General features: G+C 39.1%; 1 protein-coding gene across 1 annotated transcript in view; it reads left to right on the forward strand.

Annotated features, from left to right (window-relative positions):
- The window catches only part of MALRD1 (MAM and LDL receptor class A domain containing 1), a 296432-nt gene that overhangs the window by 56818 nt on the left and 225006 nt on the right, over positions 1-14608 (forward strand). The window contains exons 6-8 of the mRNA XM_071805517.1: positions 534-627; positions 9273-9416; positions 14325-14482. Of these exons, the coding sequence (XP_071661618.1) occupies positions 534-627; positions 9273-9416; positions 14325-14482 (396 nt within the window). The remainder of the gene's footprint in view (positions 1-533; positions 628-9272; positions 9417-14324; positions 14483-14608) is intronic.

Consider the following 14608-nt stretch of genomic DNA (forward strand, 5'->3'; position numbering starts at 1 on the left):
CCACAGGTCCTTTTTCATCAGTCAGCTTTCCAGCAACTCTTCCCTGAGCCTCTAGCACTGCCTGGGATTATTGTGACCCAAGTGCAGTACCCGGCACTTGACATTGTTGAACCTCATACAATTGATGCCAGGTCGCTGATAAATTCTGAAAACAACAGGAAAGGTCCACGTTTCCAGTCTCTGGTGGAATAATGGTTTGATAAAACACAAAATACTTTCCATTTCTTAACTGTCATGATCCTTGCTTAGATTTTAATGTATTTTATTGTGGTTTTCAGATCCTTCATGTTAAATGTTATTTCATTCTTGAGTTAGATGATTAGACTGCATATCTGTGCTGACGAGCCACAGGTATGTGAAAAAACCCCAGGATGGTGGTAATCCAAAATTATAAGTGAATGATTTGAGTTCTTGTGTTTCTAATAGAAACTCTATGGATTAGACTGGCCTATCTTGGAGTTTGTTTGTTTGTTTTTCTCATCTGTGACGTTGGTGAATGAAATTCCTTGTTGATTTACTGTTAATGTTTGCAGGTTACCTTTTGGGGGATGGTGGGCACCCAGAGACAAGATGCAACAGTTGCCATTGATGATATCACTTTCAGTGAAGGATGTTCTCTGGCAAGTGGTAAGAATATATGTTTTTCAGGAGACAGATCGTTTTACTTCGTGTTTCCTTTAGATGAGAAAAGAAAATGCAAAGAAAATCTTTTGGTATTCAAAGGCTTTCTTAGCTCCTGAAGTGTTTTCATGTGCCTTATTTTAATTCCTCTAAACCATCATCTGTCATATCACATCTAAACACAGTTGCAAAGAATGACAATAAATACCTTAAGAAATCTGGTACAGTACAAACGTAGCTTCCTGCATCCAGGAGGGCACTAAGGCCTCAATGGGCAGAAAAGATCTACTGTTTTTGGTCTGCAAATTGATGTGTTCAGCCAGCTCAGGAAAAGCTTTGGAGCTGACTTTAGGGAGATTCCCAGGACGCTTGGGTGTATTTTGAGACTAAGGCATGGAATGCAGTGTTTGACGTAGACCAAGCTAGGTTATGTGATTGGTTTTCTATATTGTGGTCTAAAATAAAACTCTCTGAATTTCTGAGTAGGAAAACCTATTGAAAATAGATGTACGTGGTTATTAACATATTACAGTGCCGAGCAGCCGTAGGCAGATCACCATAAGACATCAGATACAGATAGAGATTGATCCTGAGCGTGGAAGAAGCAGAGCATTCCCATATGTAGGAAGTCAGGGAAGGGAACCGAGAGGCCTGTGTGGTTGAATAGGGATCTGTTGGGTATGCTCAAGCAGAAGAGGAGAGTTTACAGATCATGGAAGCAGGGGCTGGCCACTTGGGAGGAATATAAGGCTGCTGTTAGAGGATGTAGGAAGGCAGCTAGGGTAGCCAAGGCCTCCTTAGAATTACAGCTGGCGAGAGGGGTCAAGGACAGCAAAAAGAACTTTTTCAAATACATAGCAGATAAAACTAATACCGAAGGCAATGTAGGCCCACTGATGAATGAGGTGGGTGCCCTGGTGGCAGAAGATACAGAGAAGGCAGAATTACTGAATGCCTTCTTTGTCTCTGTCTACTCTGCTGGAGGCTGTCCTGGGGAACCCTGTACCCCTGAGACCCTGGATGAAGCCAGGTCAGTGGAGGAGTTTGCTTTAGTCGATGAGGACTGGGTTAGGGAGCAATTAAATAGTCTGGACATCCATAAATCCATGGGTCCAGATGGGATGCATCTACGGGTGCTGAGGGAGCTGGCTGAAGTCATTTCTAGACCAGTCTCCATCATCTTTGCCAAGTTTTAGGAAATGGGAGAGGTGCCCGAGGACTGGAGGAAAGCAAATGTCACCCCAGTCTTCAAAAAGGGCAAGAAGGAGGACCTGGGTAATTATAGACTGGTCAGCCTCACCTCTGTCCCTGGGAAAGTAATGGAACAGCTTATCCTTGGTGCCATCTCAAGGCATATCAGGGATAAGAAGGTTATTAGGGGCAGTCAGCATGGCTTTACCAAGGGTAAGTCATGCTTGACCAACCTCATAGCCTTTTATGAGAATGTAACAAGGTGGATGGATGATGGCAGAGCAGTGGATGTGGTCTACCTTGACTTCAATAAAGCATTTGGCACAGTCTCCTGCAGCATCCTTACAGCTAAGTTGAGGAGGTGTGGTCTAGACAATAGAGTAGTGAAGTGGGTTGCAAACTGGCTTAAGGAGAGAAGCCAGAGAGTGGTGGTCAACGGTACAGAGTCTAGTTGGAGGCCAGTACCTAGTGGAGTACCTCAGGGGTCAGTACTGGGACCAATATTATTCAATATATTCATTAATGATTTGGATGAGGGAATTGAGAGTACTATGAGCAAGTTTGGTGATGACACTAAACTGGGAGGAGTGGTTGAGACGTCAGAAGGCCGTGATGCCATCCAGTGAGACCTGGACAGGCTGGAGAGTTGGGCGGGGAATAACCTAATGAAATTTAACAAGGGAAAGTGTAGAGTCCTGCTTCTGGGCAGGAACAACCCCAGGTTCCAGTGTAGGTTGGGAAATTACATATTAGAGAGCAGTGTAAGGGAAAGGGACCTGGGAGTCCTGGTGGACAACAGGATGACCATGAGCCAGCACTGTGCCCTTGTGGCCAGAAAGGCCAATGGCATCCTTGGGTGTATTACAAGGGGGGTAGTTAGCAGATCGAGAGAGGTCCTCCTTCCCCTCTACACCACCCTGGTGAGACCCCATCTAGAATATTGTGTCCAGTTCTGGGCCCCTCAGTTCAAGAAGGACAGGGAACTGCTGGAGAGGGTCCAGCATAGGGCAACAAAGATGATTAAGGGAGTGGAGCACCTCCCTTATGAGGAAAGGCTGTGGGAGCTGGGTCTCTTTAGTTTGGAGGAGACTGAGGAGTGACCTTATTAATGTTTATAAATATATGAAGGGTGAGTGCCATGAGGATGGAGCCAGGCTCTTCTTGGTGTCAAACAATGATAGGACAAGGGGTAATGGGATCAAGCTGGAACACAAGAGGTTCCACTTAAATTTGAGAAAAAACTTCTTCTCAGTGAGGGTGACAGAGCACTGAAACAGGCTGCTCAGGGAGGTTGTGGAGTCTCCTTCTCTAGAGACATTCAAAACCTGCCTGGAATGTTCCTGTGCGAACTCACCTAGGTGTTCCTGCTCCAGTAGGGGGATTGGACTAGATGATCTTTTGAGGTCCCTTTCAATCCCAAACATACTGTGATACTGTGATAAGATATAGATCCTAGTGTAATAATTCAGGCAGGCATACATATTTATTTCAAATGTGACCTATATTGAGGAAATCTAAAGAGAATCTCCATCCCCTGATGGATGTGTGGGGAAACACAGTGATAGTAGATAAGGTAAAGTCTGAGGTACTAAATGTTTTCTTCTACCTCAGTCTTCAATAGTCAGACCAGTTGTGCTCCAGGTACCCAGCCCTCTGAGCCAGAAGACAGGGATTGGGAGCAGAATGAAATCCCAATAATCCAAGGAAATGTTTAGATACCTGCTATACCACTGGAACACCCACAAGTCTATGGGGCCAGATGGGATACATTCAAGCGTGCTGAAGGAGCTGGCAGCTGTTTAGCTGATCACTAAACCACTTTCCATTATCTATCAGCAATTCTGGCTAACTGAGGAGGTCTCAGTTTACTGGAAGGTGGCAAACATGACACCTATCTACAAGAAGGATCAGAAGGGGAATCTGGGGAACTACAGATCTGTCCATCTAACCTTGATGCCGGGGAAGGTCATGGAGCAGGTTATGGAAGGTCATTTGGAGTGACATCACATGGCACATACAAGAAAACCAAGTGATCGGGCCCTGTCAGCATGGGTTTCTGAAAGGCAGGTGCTGTTTTACCAACCTGATCTCTTTCTATGACAAGGTGACCCACCTAGCAGATGAGTGAATAGCTGTGGATGTTGTGTACTTAGACTTCAGAAAAGCCTTTGGCACCATTTCCCACAGCATTCTCCTGGAGAAGCTGGAAGCTCATGGCCTGGATGGGTGTACTCTTCAATGGATAAAGAACTGGCTGGATGGCAAGACCCAAAGAGTTGTGATAAATGGAGCCAAATCCAGCTGGCAGCCTATCATGAGTGGTGTTCCCCAGGGCTCAGTATTGGAGCCAGTTCTGTTTATTCTTTTTATAAATTTTATGGATGAATGGGTTGAGCGCAGATGACACCAAATTTGGTGAGAGTGTTAATCTGCTGGAGGGTAGGAAGGCTCTACAGAGAGATCTGGACCAGCCAGATCATTGGGCATGAGGTTTAACAAGACCAAGTGCTGGGTCCTGCACTTGGATCACAACAACCCCAGGCAGCACTACAGGCTCAGGGAAGAGTGGCTGAAAAGCTGCCTGGCAGAGAGGGACCTGGGGGTTTTGGTTAACAGCCAGCTGAACATGAGCCAGCAGTACCCAGGTGGCCAAAAAGCGCAACAGCATCCTGTGTTGTGTCAGGAATAGTGTGACCAGCAGGACTAGGGAAGTGACCCTGCCGCTGTACTCAAGGCTGTACCTTGAATCTTGTGTTCAGTGTTGTGCCACTCACTACAAGAAAGACATTGAGGTACTAGAGCGAGTTCAGAGGAGGGAAACAAAGCTGGTGAGGGGCCTGGAGCACAAGTCTGATCAGGAGCATTTGAGGGAGTTGGGGCTGTTTATCCTGGAGAAAAGGAGGCTAAGGGGAGACCTTATCGTTGTCTACAACTACCTGAAAGGAGGTTGTAGCATGGAATGTGTTGGTCTCTTCTGCCAAGCAGCAAGTGATAGGACAAGAGGAAATGGCCTCAAGCTGTGCCGGGAGAGTTTAGATTGGATATTAGGAAAAAAGTCTTCACAGAGGAAGTTGTAAGGCAGTGGAACAGGCTGACCAGGGAAATGGAATCACCATCCCTGGAGATGTTTGAAAGGTGTATAGTTGAGGTTCTTAGGACATGGTTTAGTGCTAGAGTTAGGTTATGGTTGGACTTGATGATCCTCAGGGTCTCTTCCAAACAGAAGTTTTGGGTCATTTAAGTTTGGGTCATTTAAGTCTCTCCATGTTTCAGTTTTCTTACAATTGAGAAATATAGAAGCAAATATTACATAAATATTTTCATGCTGGGGCCTATCTCGTTTTTCTCTTTTGTAGACGTTTTCTAGCAGTACTACCTTAAATGAGCAGGAATGTCAATTCAAAAACTTGGGATACTTGTCTGTGAACTCAGAAAGGTTCACAATGTGCTTGCTTTGCAAAAATGTATTTGAAACTGAGAATGAAGAGGACTGGAGGACAGATATGTGATTCTCCCAACTTCTTTCTCTTCCTTGGAGGATTTCTGAATATGAAAGGGCAGATTTAAAATAGAAAAAAATGAATTGCTAGATTCTGGAAACTTGTGTGATCTCTTAACCAGCTCCTGCAGGAAGATATAAATTTCTCTGTACAAATATATTGGTGCTTTTTGCATAAACTACGTGCTTCTAAAGCAAACGAAGGAAAAAACGCATCAGCTGTAGAGATGAAATACTGTCTCAAAGAAATGAAAAAATCAAAATTTGAGACAGAAACAAGGTGGACTCACCGGAACATATAAATCTAAGCTGTTGAAATATATAGAGCAGCATACATATTAAGGTGCTGCAGTGTTAACTAACTCAGGTACGTTCTGAAAGCCCTTATCCTTTGCTTCCCTATTACGAAAAAGTCAGCTTCATTAGGTGACATCTAAATTGCTCACAGCAGCCAAAAATAGGGCCAAAAGATCTTAATTTTCTCCCTGGAAGAGGAATTTTACCACTGAGTATTTTCAAATAACTGGAACAAAAGGTTACATTAGTGTTTTCTTGAATTTGAAATAGTTTTTTCTTTAGTCCTTCTGGAATGTCTGGATAAAAAGACTTTCAATCAAGATCACCTTAATTACATGAAATTTGTAGACAAAATTTGCATTTGTAATGTACCCTTCATGATTTTCAATACCAGTGTAAACACACATAAGAAATGACATGTGCATTTGTACTCATTTGTATGACCATGGTTTTAGCGTCATGAGTAAAATAGATTAAATATTTGTGCTTCCAGGAGTTTCTTGATAGAACCTCTGATGGCTAAATACATATGTAATTTCATTAAGTTTTAAGTTGTTTCTTACCTTCTCTCTCTCTCTTGTCTTCCAAACTGCCCACCTTCTATCTCTTATTCAGTTCTGCTAGGTAGTAATCTTCCTGAATTTAAAAAAATATAATCAAACAAGGCTCTGTCTTCATTATAACAATTTAAGATACAGTTTGTAGTTTTCCCAACAGCTACCACATTGTTTCAGTTATCACCCAAGCACACCACAGCTTTTTATTATACAATTACATATGTACTGCAGAAAAAAATATTTTAGCTGTCAAATAGAAAATATTAGTGTTATGCCTGAAAACATATGTAATACAATATCTCCTTTTAATTACACCTTTAGCAGATCTCCTGTACAAAGGCTTCATACTCTTATCCAAGTGTGTAAATGCCTGCAGAAATCCCTTTTATTTGTTGTGTGTGGTTTTGTTTTTTTTTTTTTTTTTTTTTTTTTTTTTTTTTTTTTTTGTGGGTGTGTTTTTGTTTGTCTTTCCCCGCCCTGGAAAACTGAAATAATTATATATATTCATAAACTTACAATGCAGAAATTTGACAAAAATCCAATAAAAATACTTCAACTGGAAACATCTCAAACTTAGTTCCTTAGTGAATTCTAATCATGCAAAGATGTAACATTTCATATCACAGGTGCAGAATGAGATGCAGGGTGTTTCAAATGAGCTACTACAGGAATGGGAGTCAGAAAATCCAAAATACTGGTCTTACTGTTGTCTGACATGCTGCAGAATTAAGAGCCAGGAAATGAGTATTTTTGTCCCAAGAGACTGAGGTTATTGCTAAAACACACAGCCAACCCACCTCAGAAATATTTACAACTACATCTAAAAAAAATGCAGAATTGGTTACAATGTTTTGTTTCAATAACTAAAAAGTGTTAAAAGAAGAGTCTAATTCCTTTTGAGTTTGAAACTTTTTTCAAATATTGAAATTTTACAAAATCCATCCTTTCTAGACCATTCTAGAATTTTGAATTTTCCATGGGAAACAAGTTTTCCACAAGTTCTTCTAACTAAATACACACAGTTTGAAAAAAGTGTAGATGTTCATGCAACACTTCAACAAGGAAGAAATGAGAAGTTTGTAGCATCAGCTGGACAGGATGTATCACTGAGATGTCAGTACTAAATAACACAATAACTCTAAGATGCAGTAGACAGTAATGTCTATGTCTGCTGCCATAAAATTATTTTCTCTGTACTGTCAGGAATTTCCATGTTTTCTCTGAGATATGCTGACCTGTATTTAAAAGTGTGTCTTAACCAAAAGGTTGTCTTTCCTTTGCAATAACATTAAGAAATAGAACTTCTATGATCAGTACAATCCTGCTTAAAATCATTATTCTCCTCCTGTAGCAATGATTAATTACAAAAAATGTTGCAGCAATAGTCTGGCATCTTGAATTTCACAGACTATGGAATCACAGAATGGTATGGGTTGGGAAGGACCTTTCAGTCCAGAAGATCATCCAGTCCAGCCCCCCTGAGATGGGCAGGGATGCCTTGCACTGGATAGGTTGCTCAAAGCCCCATCCAACCTGGCCTTGAACACTTCCAATGGTGGGGCATGCACAGCTTCTTTGGGCAACCTGTTCCAGTGTCTCATCACTATCATAATAAAATATTTCTTCCTTATATCCAATCTAAATCTAGTATCTTTCTGTTTAAAACAATTGCCTCTTGTCCTATCACTACAGTCCTTGGTAAATGGTCACACTCCATCTTTCTTATAGGCCTCCTTCAAGTACTGAAAGACCACAATAAGTTCTTTCCAGAGCCTTCTATTCTCTGTGCTGAACAACGCCAACTCTTTCAGTCTTTTTTCATAGTAGAGGTATTCCAGCCCTCTGAACACTTTTGTGGTCCTCTTCTGGACCCACTCAAACGGGTTCATGTCTTGCTTAAGCCAGACACCACAGAGATGGATGCAATACCCTAGATGGGGTTTCCTGAGAGCAAAGCAGAAGGGAAGAATCACCTCCTTGGACCTGCTGACAATGATTTTTGTGCAGCCCAGGATATGATTTGATTTCTGGGCTGCAAGTGCACGTTGCCAGCTCATGTCCAAGTTTTCATCCACCAGTATCACTCAAGTTCTCTGCAAGGCTGTTCTTGATTGTATAATCCCCCAGTCTGTACTGATAGCGGTGATTGCCCTGAACTAGGCGCCACATCTTTAATTTGGCCTTGTTGAGCTTCATTGGGTCACTCCTCAAGCTTGTTAAGGTCCTTCTGCATTACAACCCTTCCCTCAAATGAGTCAGCTGCATCACTCAGCTTGGTGTTATCCACAAGCTTGATGAGGGTGCACACAATCCTACGATCTATGTCATACTGAAGGTACTTAATCGTGTTGGTCCTCATATGGACACTTGCAGGATACCACTTGCTACTGCTTTCTAAATGGACATTGAGCGATTGACTGCAACTCTTTGGACATGGCCATACAGCCAATTCCTTTTCCATTTCCCAGTCCATCCATCAAACCCATGTCACTCCAATTTAGATGTAAGAATGTTGTGGGGGACTGTACCAAAGGTCATGTAGAAGTCCAGGTAGATGACATCCATAGGTTTTCCCTTGTCCATTCATGCAGTCACTTCATTGTAGAGGCCATGAGATTAGCCAGGCATGATTTGCCCTTAAAAAGTTCTTGAAAATATATGGTGATATATTCAGAAACTTTTTGGTTATAAAAAGAAGCATTCTGTTGCAAACATTATGGAGATGCTGCTGAGTTTAACCTCTTAGTTAGAAGTGACTGTTCTGTAGCTATCATCAAGAAAAGTATTTTTTGTTACGACATGTCTTTTTTTGTAATTCCTGGCAACTCTTTCTGAAGAAGTTAATTCACAGAGGTTGCAAAGTCTAGCTAACATAAATAGCAGTCTATTGCTCTGAAAGAAGCATCCCTCTTTAAGGAATGATTTTTTAAAATGGTATTATTAAAGACAGCAGCCCAAAATACTAGACAGCACTCAATAATACACAATGCTTTTGGAGTAACCAGAGGCAGAAGAGTAGTCAAGTCATTTAATAAGCACGTTTCTCATGAGAAGTAGTCTCATAAATAATGAGTCCTTAAGAAGTCAAGTGATTGTTTGTCTTTTAGCGCTGCAGACTTCTGGTTTTGAACTTGACATGTGCGCGTGGCGTTTAGATCAGGCGGCTGAACCTGCTATGTGGGCACGACTGCAAGCCAGGCACAAGATTGCCTCCTGTTCCTTCTCGAAAGATTGGAGTAACAATACTGAAGGTGGGAAATATAAGTTAATGCACAATTACTAGCTGTCATTAAGAATGTGGTGCTTTTAGGACAAGGCAGTGACCCAATGTAGAAACAGAACAAGAATGTGAAAAGTAATTGTATGTATTTTGTACTTAAATTAGTTTTTGCTTTGACTATTTAATAAGGGCACTGTGAACATGTGCTGGCAAAACATGGGAGATTTTAATGTAAGTTAATTCTTTGTATGAAGTCTGTGCAAGAATTTAGTGAAATTAAATCTACCTAAACCACACACAACCTGGGTGTGTTTTTTCTGTTTCGTTTTGGCTTTGACACTTGACAGTTTCACTTGTGTAGTACTACTGTGTTTGAGCATACAGTCAGGAATTTCATTTTATACCTTTAATTAGGGGACCTGTAGAGAAAAAAATATTATACAAAATAATTTATTACTCTTAAAAATAATCATAATTAATCCAGTTGCAATTTTCAGAAGTAAATAACAGTACTTGTTTTTGAAGTCACTGTGTACTGCTTGCCTATGGATTTATGGGATGCGTTTTTGAAAGCTTAATGGATATAAATGTCTAAGTGTTATAATGTGAAATGGAATCACCTTGCCAGCTAAGCTTTTGGATTGTCTACAGAGACTGTCTTCAAAGGGGTTAAGTAGCACTAGTTGTAAATAGTATAATTTGTGATGTACATTTGAACAACTGATAATGTTGAGATTACTGCTTGAACTCTGAGCCCACAGAAATGGAGCACATCTCATTGGTAGTAGCAGTGTGAATGCTCAGATATTTTTTTCACTTTAGAAAGATTTTTAAATTAAATTTAAGCATATATTTCAACATGCTCAGTAACTGTAAGTCAAATTGTAATGGAATAGCAAATAAAAGTGCTAGAGTGTATACACTCTATTAAGATGAATTTTCGGATGTTAACATCTATGTAAAACAGAGAACATATAGACTAGTAAAGTAGATTTTTTTTTTAATCATCTTAAAGAAAAAAAAAAAGTCATCGTACCTTTCAGTTTCCATTGGGATATCTAACAAAAATGACACTTTCCAGTTGATTTTATTTTAAACACCTCCATTAAAAGTACCAGTGCCTTACCTTAACATGATACCTCAAGGGCTAGTAATGGGTATGAATTTCTAGGTATGGCAACATTGTCTTAACAGAAAATATACTGAAATTCTGTAAGTGGCTTTTACAGGACCAGGTCACAAGCAATGTCTATTGAAAAAGACCTAATTTTGAAATACATGTTGTATAGGTGCTTGTGCATTCTTGTATAAATATGCACAGATAGGTGAGCAGGCTGAACATATGGCACAAACAGCAGCTGCTTGTGGACATTCCCTGTACTTCGACATCATAAAAGAAAAAAGAAATTTGAGAAGAAATCAGTGTCAAAACACACAGAATTTAATTCACCGTTTACATTGGAAAGTATTGAAAAATCTGAACTATGATTGCTCATCTCTCAATACATTCAGTATTTCTATTAAGGGAGATTTGTTGAGGAATAAATGAAGAGTTGAATACTAAGTAAAATTCTGAAAACTAAAGGAACGTTATGCAAACTGCAGAAATGTCATGTTTGAGGGCTCAAACTTGCAATGCAAATAGAGCTTGACTAAGCTTTGGTTTCTGATTTTGATCAAAGCTTTCACTACTATAAATAGAAGAGAGGTAAGAAACTAAATAATAAAGCAGAGGTCTTAGACAACTATATTTATAAAGAAAGGATTGCTTATAGGCTTTGAATAATCCTCCTTTCTTGGTATTCTTAAATGTAATAAAATACTTTATGTCCTTGACAGACATTTTTCTTTGTTCTTTCATTGCTTCTTTTCTCCAGTGTTGTATAATAAGTTTTTCTATATAACTTTTAATTTATTCAGTGTCAAAAGTTCTTAGAAAGGTTTTGTATTCATCTACAATACCGTTCATAAAATACTTTGGTTTTGTTTTCTTTATTTATATTTCCAGCATGCTATGTGGTTTCCATAGTTCATTCTTCTTGCATTGGGTTAATCTAGTTTCCTACATCTGGTGTAACACTCTAATAAGAAATTAATGAAACTAATTATCTGCATGATAAAAATCAAGATTATGAAATGGAAGAAGAAATGAAAGGAAGTGCTATGGCTTTTAACCCTACATTTCAGATTTAAAAAGTCTCCAAGTTTAAACATGGAAAAAACAGTCAAACCATTAGATTATGTGATGCTATTTCATTACTCTTTTGTTTCTTTTTCTTCAAGATTTCATCCATGACTTACGAGTTCATGAAAATTCACCTTTGCAGAGTAGAAACAATAGCATTTCAGATTCAATGTCTTCTTTCTTTAAAATGGTTGAGTGAGAAGGTTGCAGGGGACTGTTTTAGAGACTGAACAGTTCTCTGCTGGGGAAGAGAACTTACCAGGAAAGGAGAGGTCCCACCCTGTGGTTCAGTTCTAACTGAAGGCTCAGTTGTTACTCTAAAATCGGTAGCATAGATTCAAAGTATTTGCAGTTTGTGAAACAACAACAAAAACAAACAACCTCTCTCCCCCGCCCCCAACAGACAAACAAAAACAAAACTGGGATTAAAGCAGGAGTGACAAAATAATTGAGTCAGAAAATAGTTAAGATGGAGCCAAGCAGCTAAAGATTTATAGACTTTGAGTTTTTAGTGTAGCAGGATACAGGCAGGTTCACTGACCCATCTCATTTCTAAGAAGGCACTGGGCCACCTCAACAGTAAGTTGTAAGCTCTGCTTCTAGTTGGGCTCCATTGCAGTCAGGAGCTGACCTTTCCACAAAACTCCAAGATTTTGCTTATTGCAGATGAAATTTTCCTTCAGAGCTGAAAGAAACAAGACTGTCTATTTAGCACCTGATTAAGCAACCATGTGGAGAAAATAAAAGGCTTTATGGAAAGATATTAAAGGCTACATTCTTTATCCTGGCAAGGATCCCAACATCTCTCACCAGAAACACACACATCTCCATGACTCAATAGCCCTACTACCACATTGGCAGGAACGAAGTAGTTTTTCTAGGATTCCTATTCTACTTCTAAAAACATGGTGAAGTTTGGCACTTCAGAAACAGAAAGGCATGAAAATTCAAGAGAAGAAGATATAAAGAAGATCAGAGTATAGACACAGTAATATGCTATGCAGTGTATTGCACTAAGGGAAGTTCAGACCTTAGAGAAGAGCAAAGTTTGTAAGAAATGAAAGAAAAACCTTCCTAATACCGTTAATATTTAGAAAGCTACTCAATAACTGTTGGCTAAAGGTAATTAAAAAAAAATATTCCTTGGAAAAGGGGAAACAAATAAGTACTTTAATATAATTTATTGCCTGTCCAGTTAAACTGTTAGTTCTACTTTTACAGGCTATAGAAAAGAGGGAAAAAAATAATAATAGAAAACCTGTATTTCCAGGACAGGAGTTCCTGGAGTCTTTATTTCTGAAAGTAGGCTTCAATTTGTTTCAGAAGCATTCACAATACTTGTGTAAAATGCATGTCCTAAAGAACAGTCAGTATCCCTTGTGGACACATGATCATTGTGGATGTTTCATAGAACTTCGGTTTCTCTACTGCTGTTCACTTTCTTTCATATCTAAAAATCTTGCTAGCTTCACTTTGGTCTGTTTTTAAAAAATCAGGAACTTAAATTGAAAGAGAACAAATAATTTTAATTATCATTAGGCTCAGAAAATAAAATTGTTTGGTTTTATAATGACATTGGAGAATTCTGAAGGTAGACAAAGAACTGATAGTGTCAAATCTAATGTTGGTGAATATTTCTCTGATGCAGAAAACAGTAGAAATAGAAGTATAGATGATTTGTTGACCTTTGCAAACATAATGCTGGGTTAAACCTGTAATATTTCCTTATATCAAGGTTAGCTGCTGTAATATGAAATTGCAAACCTAATTCCAATGAAATTGCAGCCATGTATTTCAGTGTAAACACAAAGAGTAAAATAGCAACAAAAGGAAAAGAATGTGGTCTCTTATAAAAATTAGACACTTTCCTTGTGAAATGACACTTTCTCCCTTCAGCTTGAAGTAAACTGTGTTACATCTGCAGGTGAGATTAGTTGTATTTAGAGGCATGAACACAGAAAAGTGGACTTAAGACCTTTAGTCAGTCCCTGTTTATTACTTTAATAGGTGCTTCAGAAGGCAGAAAAATATTCTGTGGCAAGGAGAAGACCTGATATATTTGATAAAAAGTATTTAGCCTTTTTATTTCCGACAAATAAAAGACACTGTTGAGGAGATGGAGTACTCTTATAGATCTCTATAGGAATGCTTTGCAAGGGGCAGTAGGTCAAGAAGAGCACAAATTGCTTTTCTGCTTCAGATGGGAAGACAATATGTTTCCAACATTTTGTTGCAGAAATTCTGGCTGAGAAGTAAAAACCTTGATTACATGGTGGAGATGCTACTATCTCCTGTAGCAGTAAGGCGGAATACTTCCCCCCACCCTTTTTTTTTTTTTTTTTTTAGTCTTCAGAAGTATTACTATAAAAATGTATTCCCTGTAAACCATAGTGGAAGAATAAAATCCAGTTTCCAAATATATTTGCAATTAAGTCTTCAATGGTTGTAAATATAAGGAGGCTGACCTGAATGCGGGACTGCTTACAGCTTTAAGGTGCAAAGATAACTTCAAGATACTGTCAAATGATGTAATTCTTGGCTGCTGGGATTATCTGTGAGTTAAATGAAGATACATAACTATCTTTTTAATCAAAAACACTTAGGTGACATGAAAGTATCATAACCAGCATGAAAATCATATTCCATTGTTTGGTTTGGTCTATGGTTTAATATACAGGAAAACAATCCTTATTTTCAAACACCGAGAAAATATATGTTTTGTTAAAAAATGCACTTTATGTTTGTTTTTCCCAGGCCATTTTGAGTGGTTAGAAGCTAATGACAATGCATTATACAAAAGCGCTTATCTTAACAGCTCCATGTGTCATTGTTCCAGCAAGAATTGCCATTTTCAGTTTCATTACTCCATGGCAGATAGCAGCGTTCTCAAGGTGGTGCTGTTTACTAATCAGGTAAGAAAAAATATGCATTCATTTTGAAAGGGTAAAGATATGGCAGCCCAGGTGTTACCAGCCAAAACGAGATGAAATATGACTGCTAGCACATACCTAACCCCTAAGACAGCTTGTGTAATACAG

Source organism: Patagioenas fasciata, chromosome 2 (assembly GCF_037038585.1).
Source record: "Patagioenas fasciata isolate bPatFas1 chromosome 2, bPatFas1.hap1, whole genome shotgun sequence".
Classification (NCBI taxonomy): Eukaryota; Metazoa; Chordata; class Aves; order Columbiformes; family Columbidae; genus Patagioenas; species Patagioenas fasciata.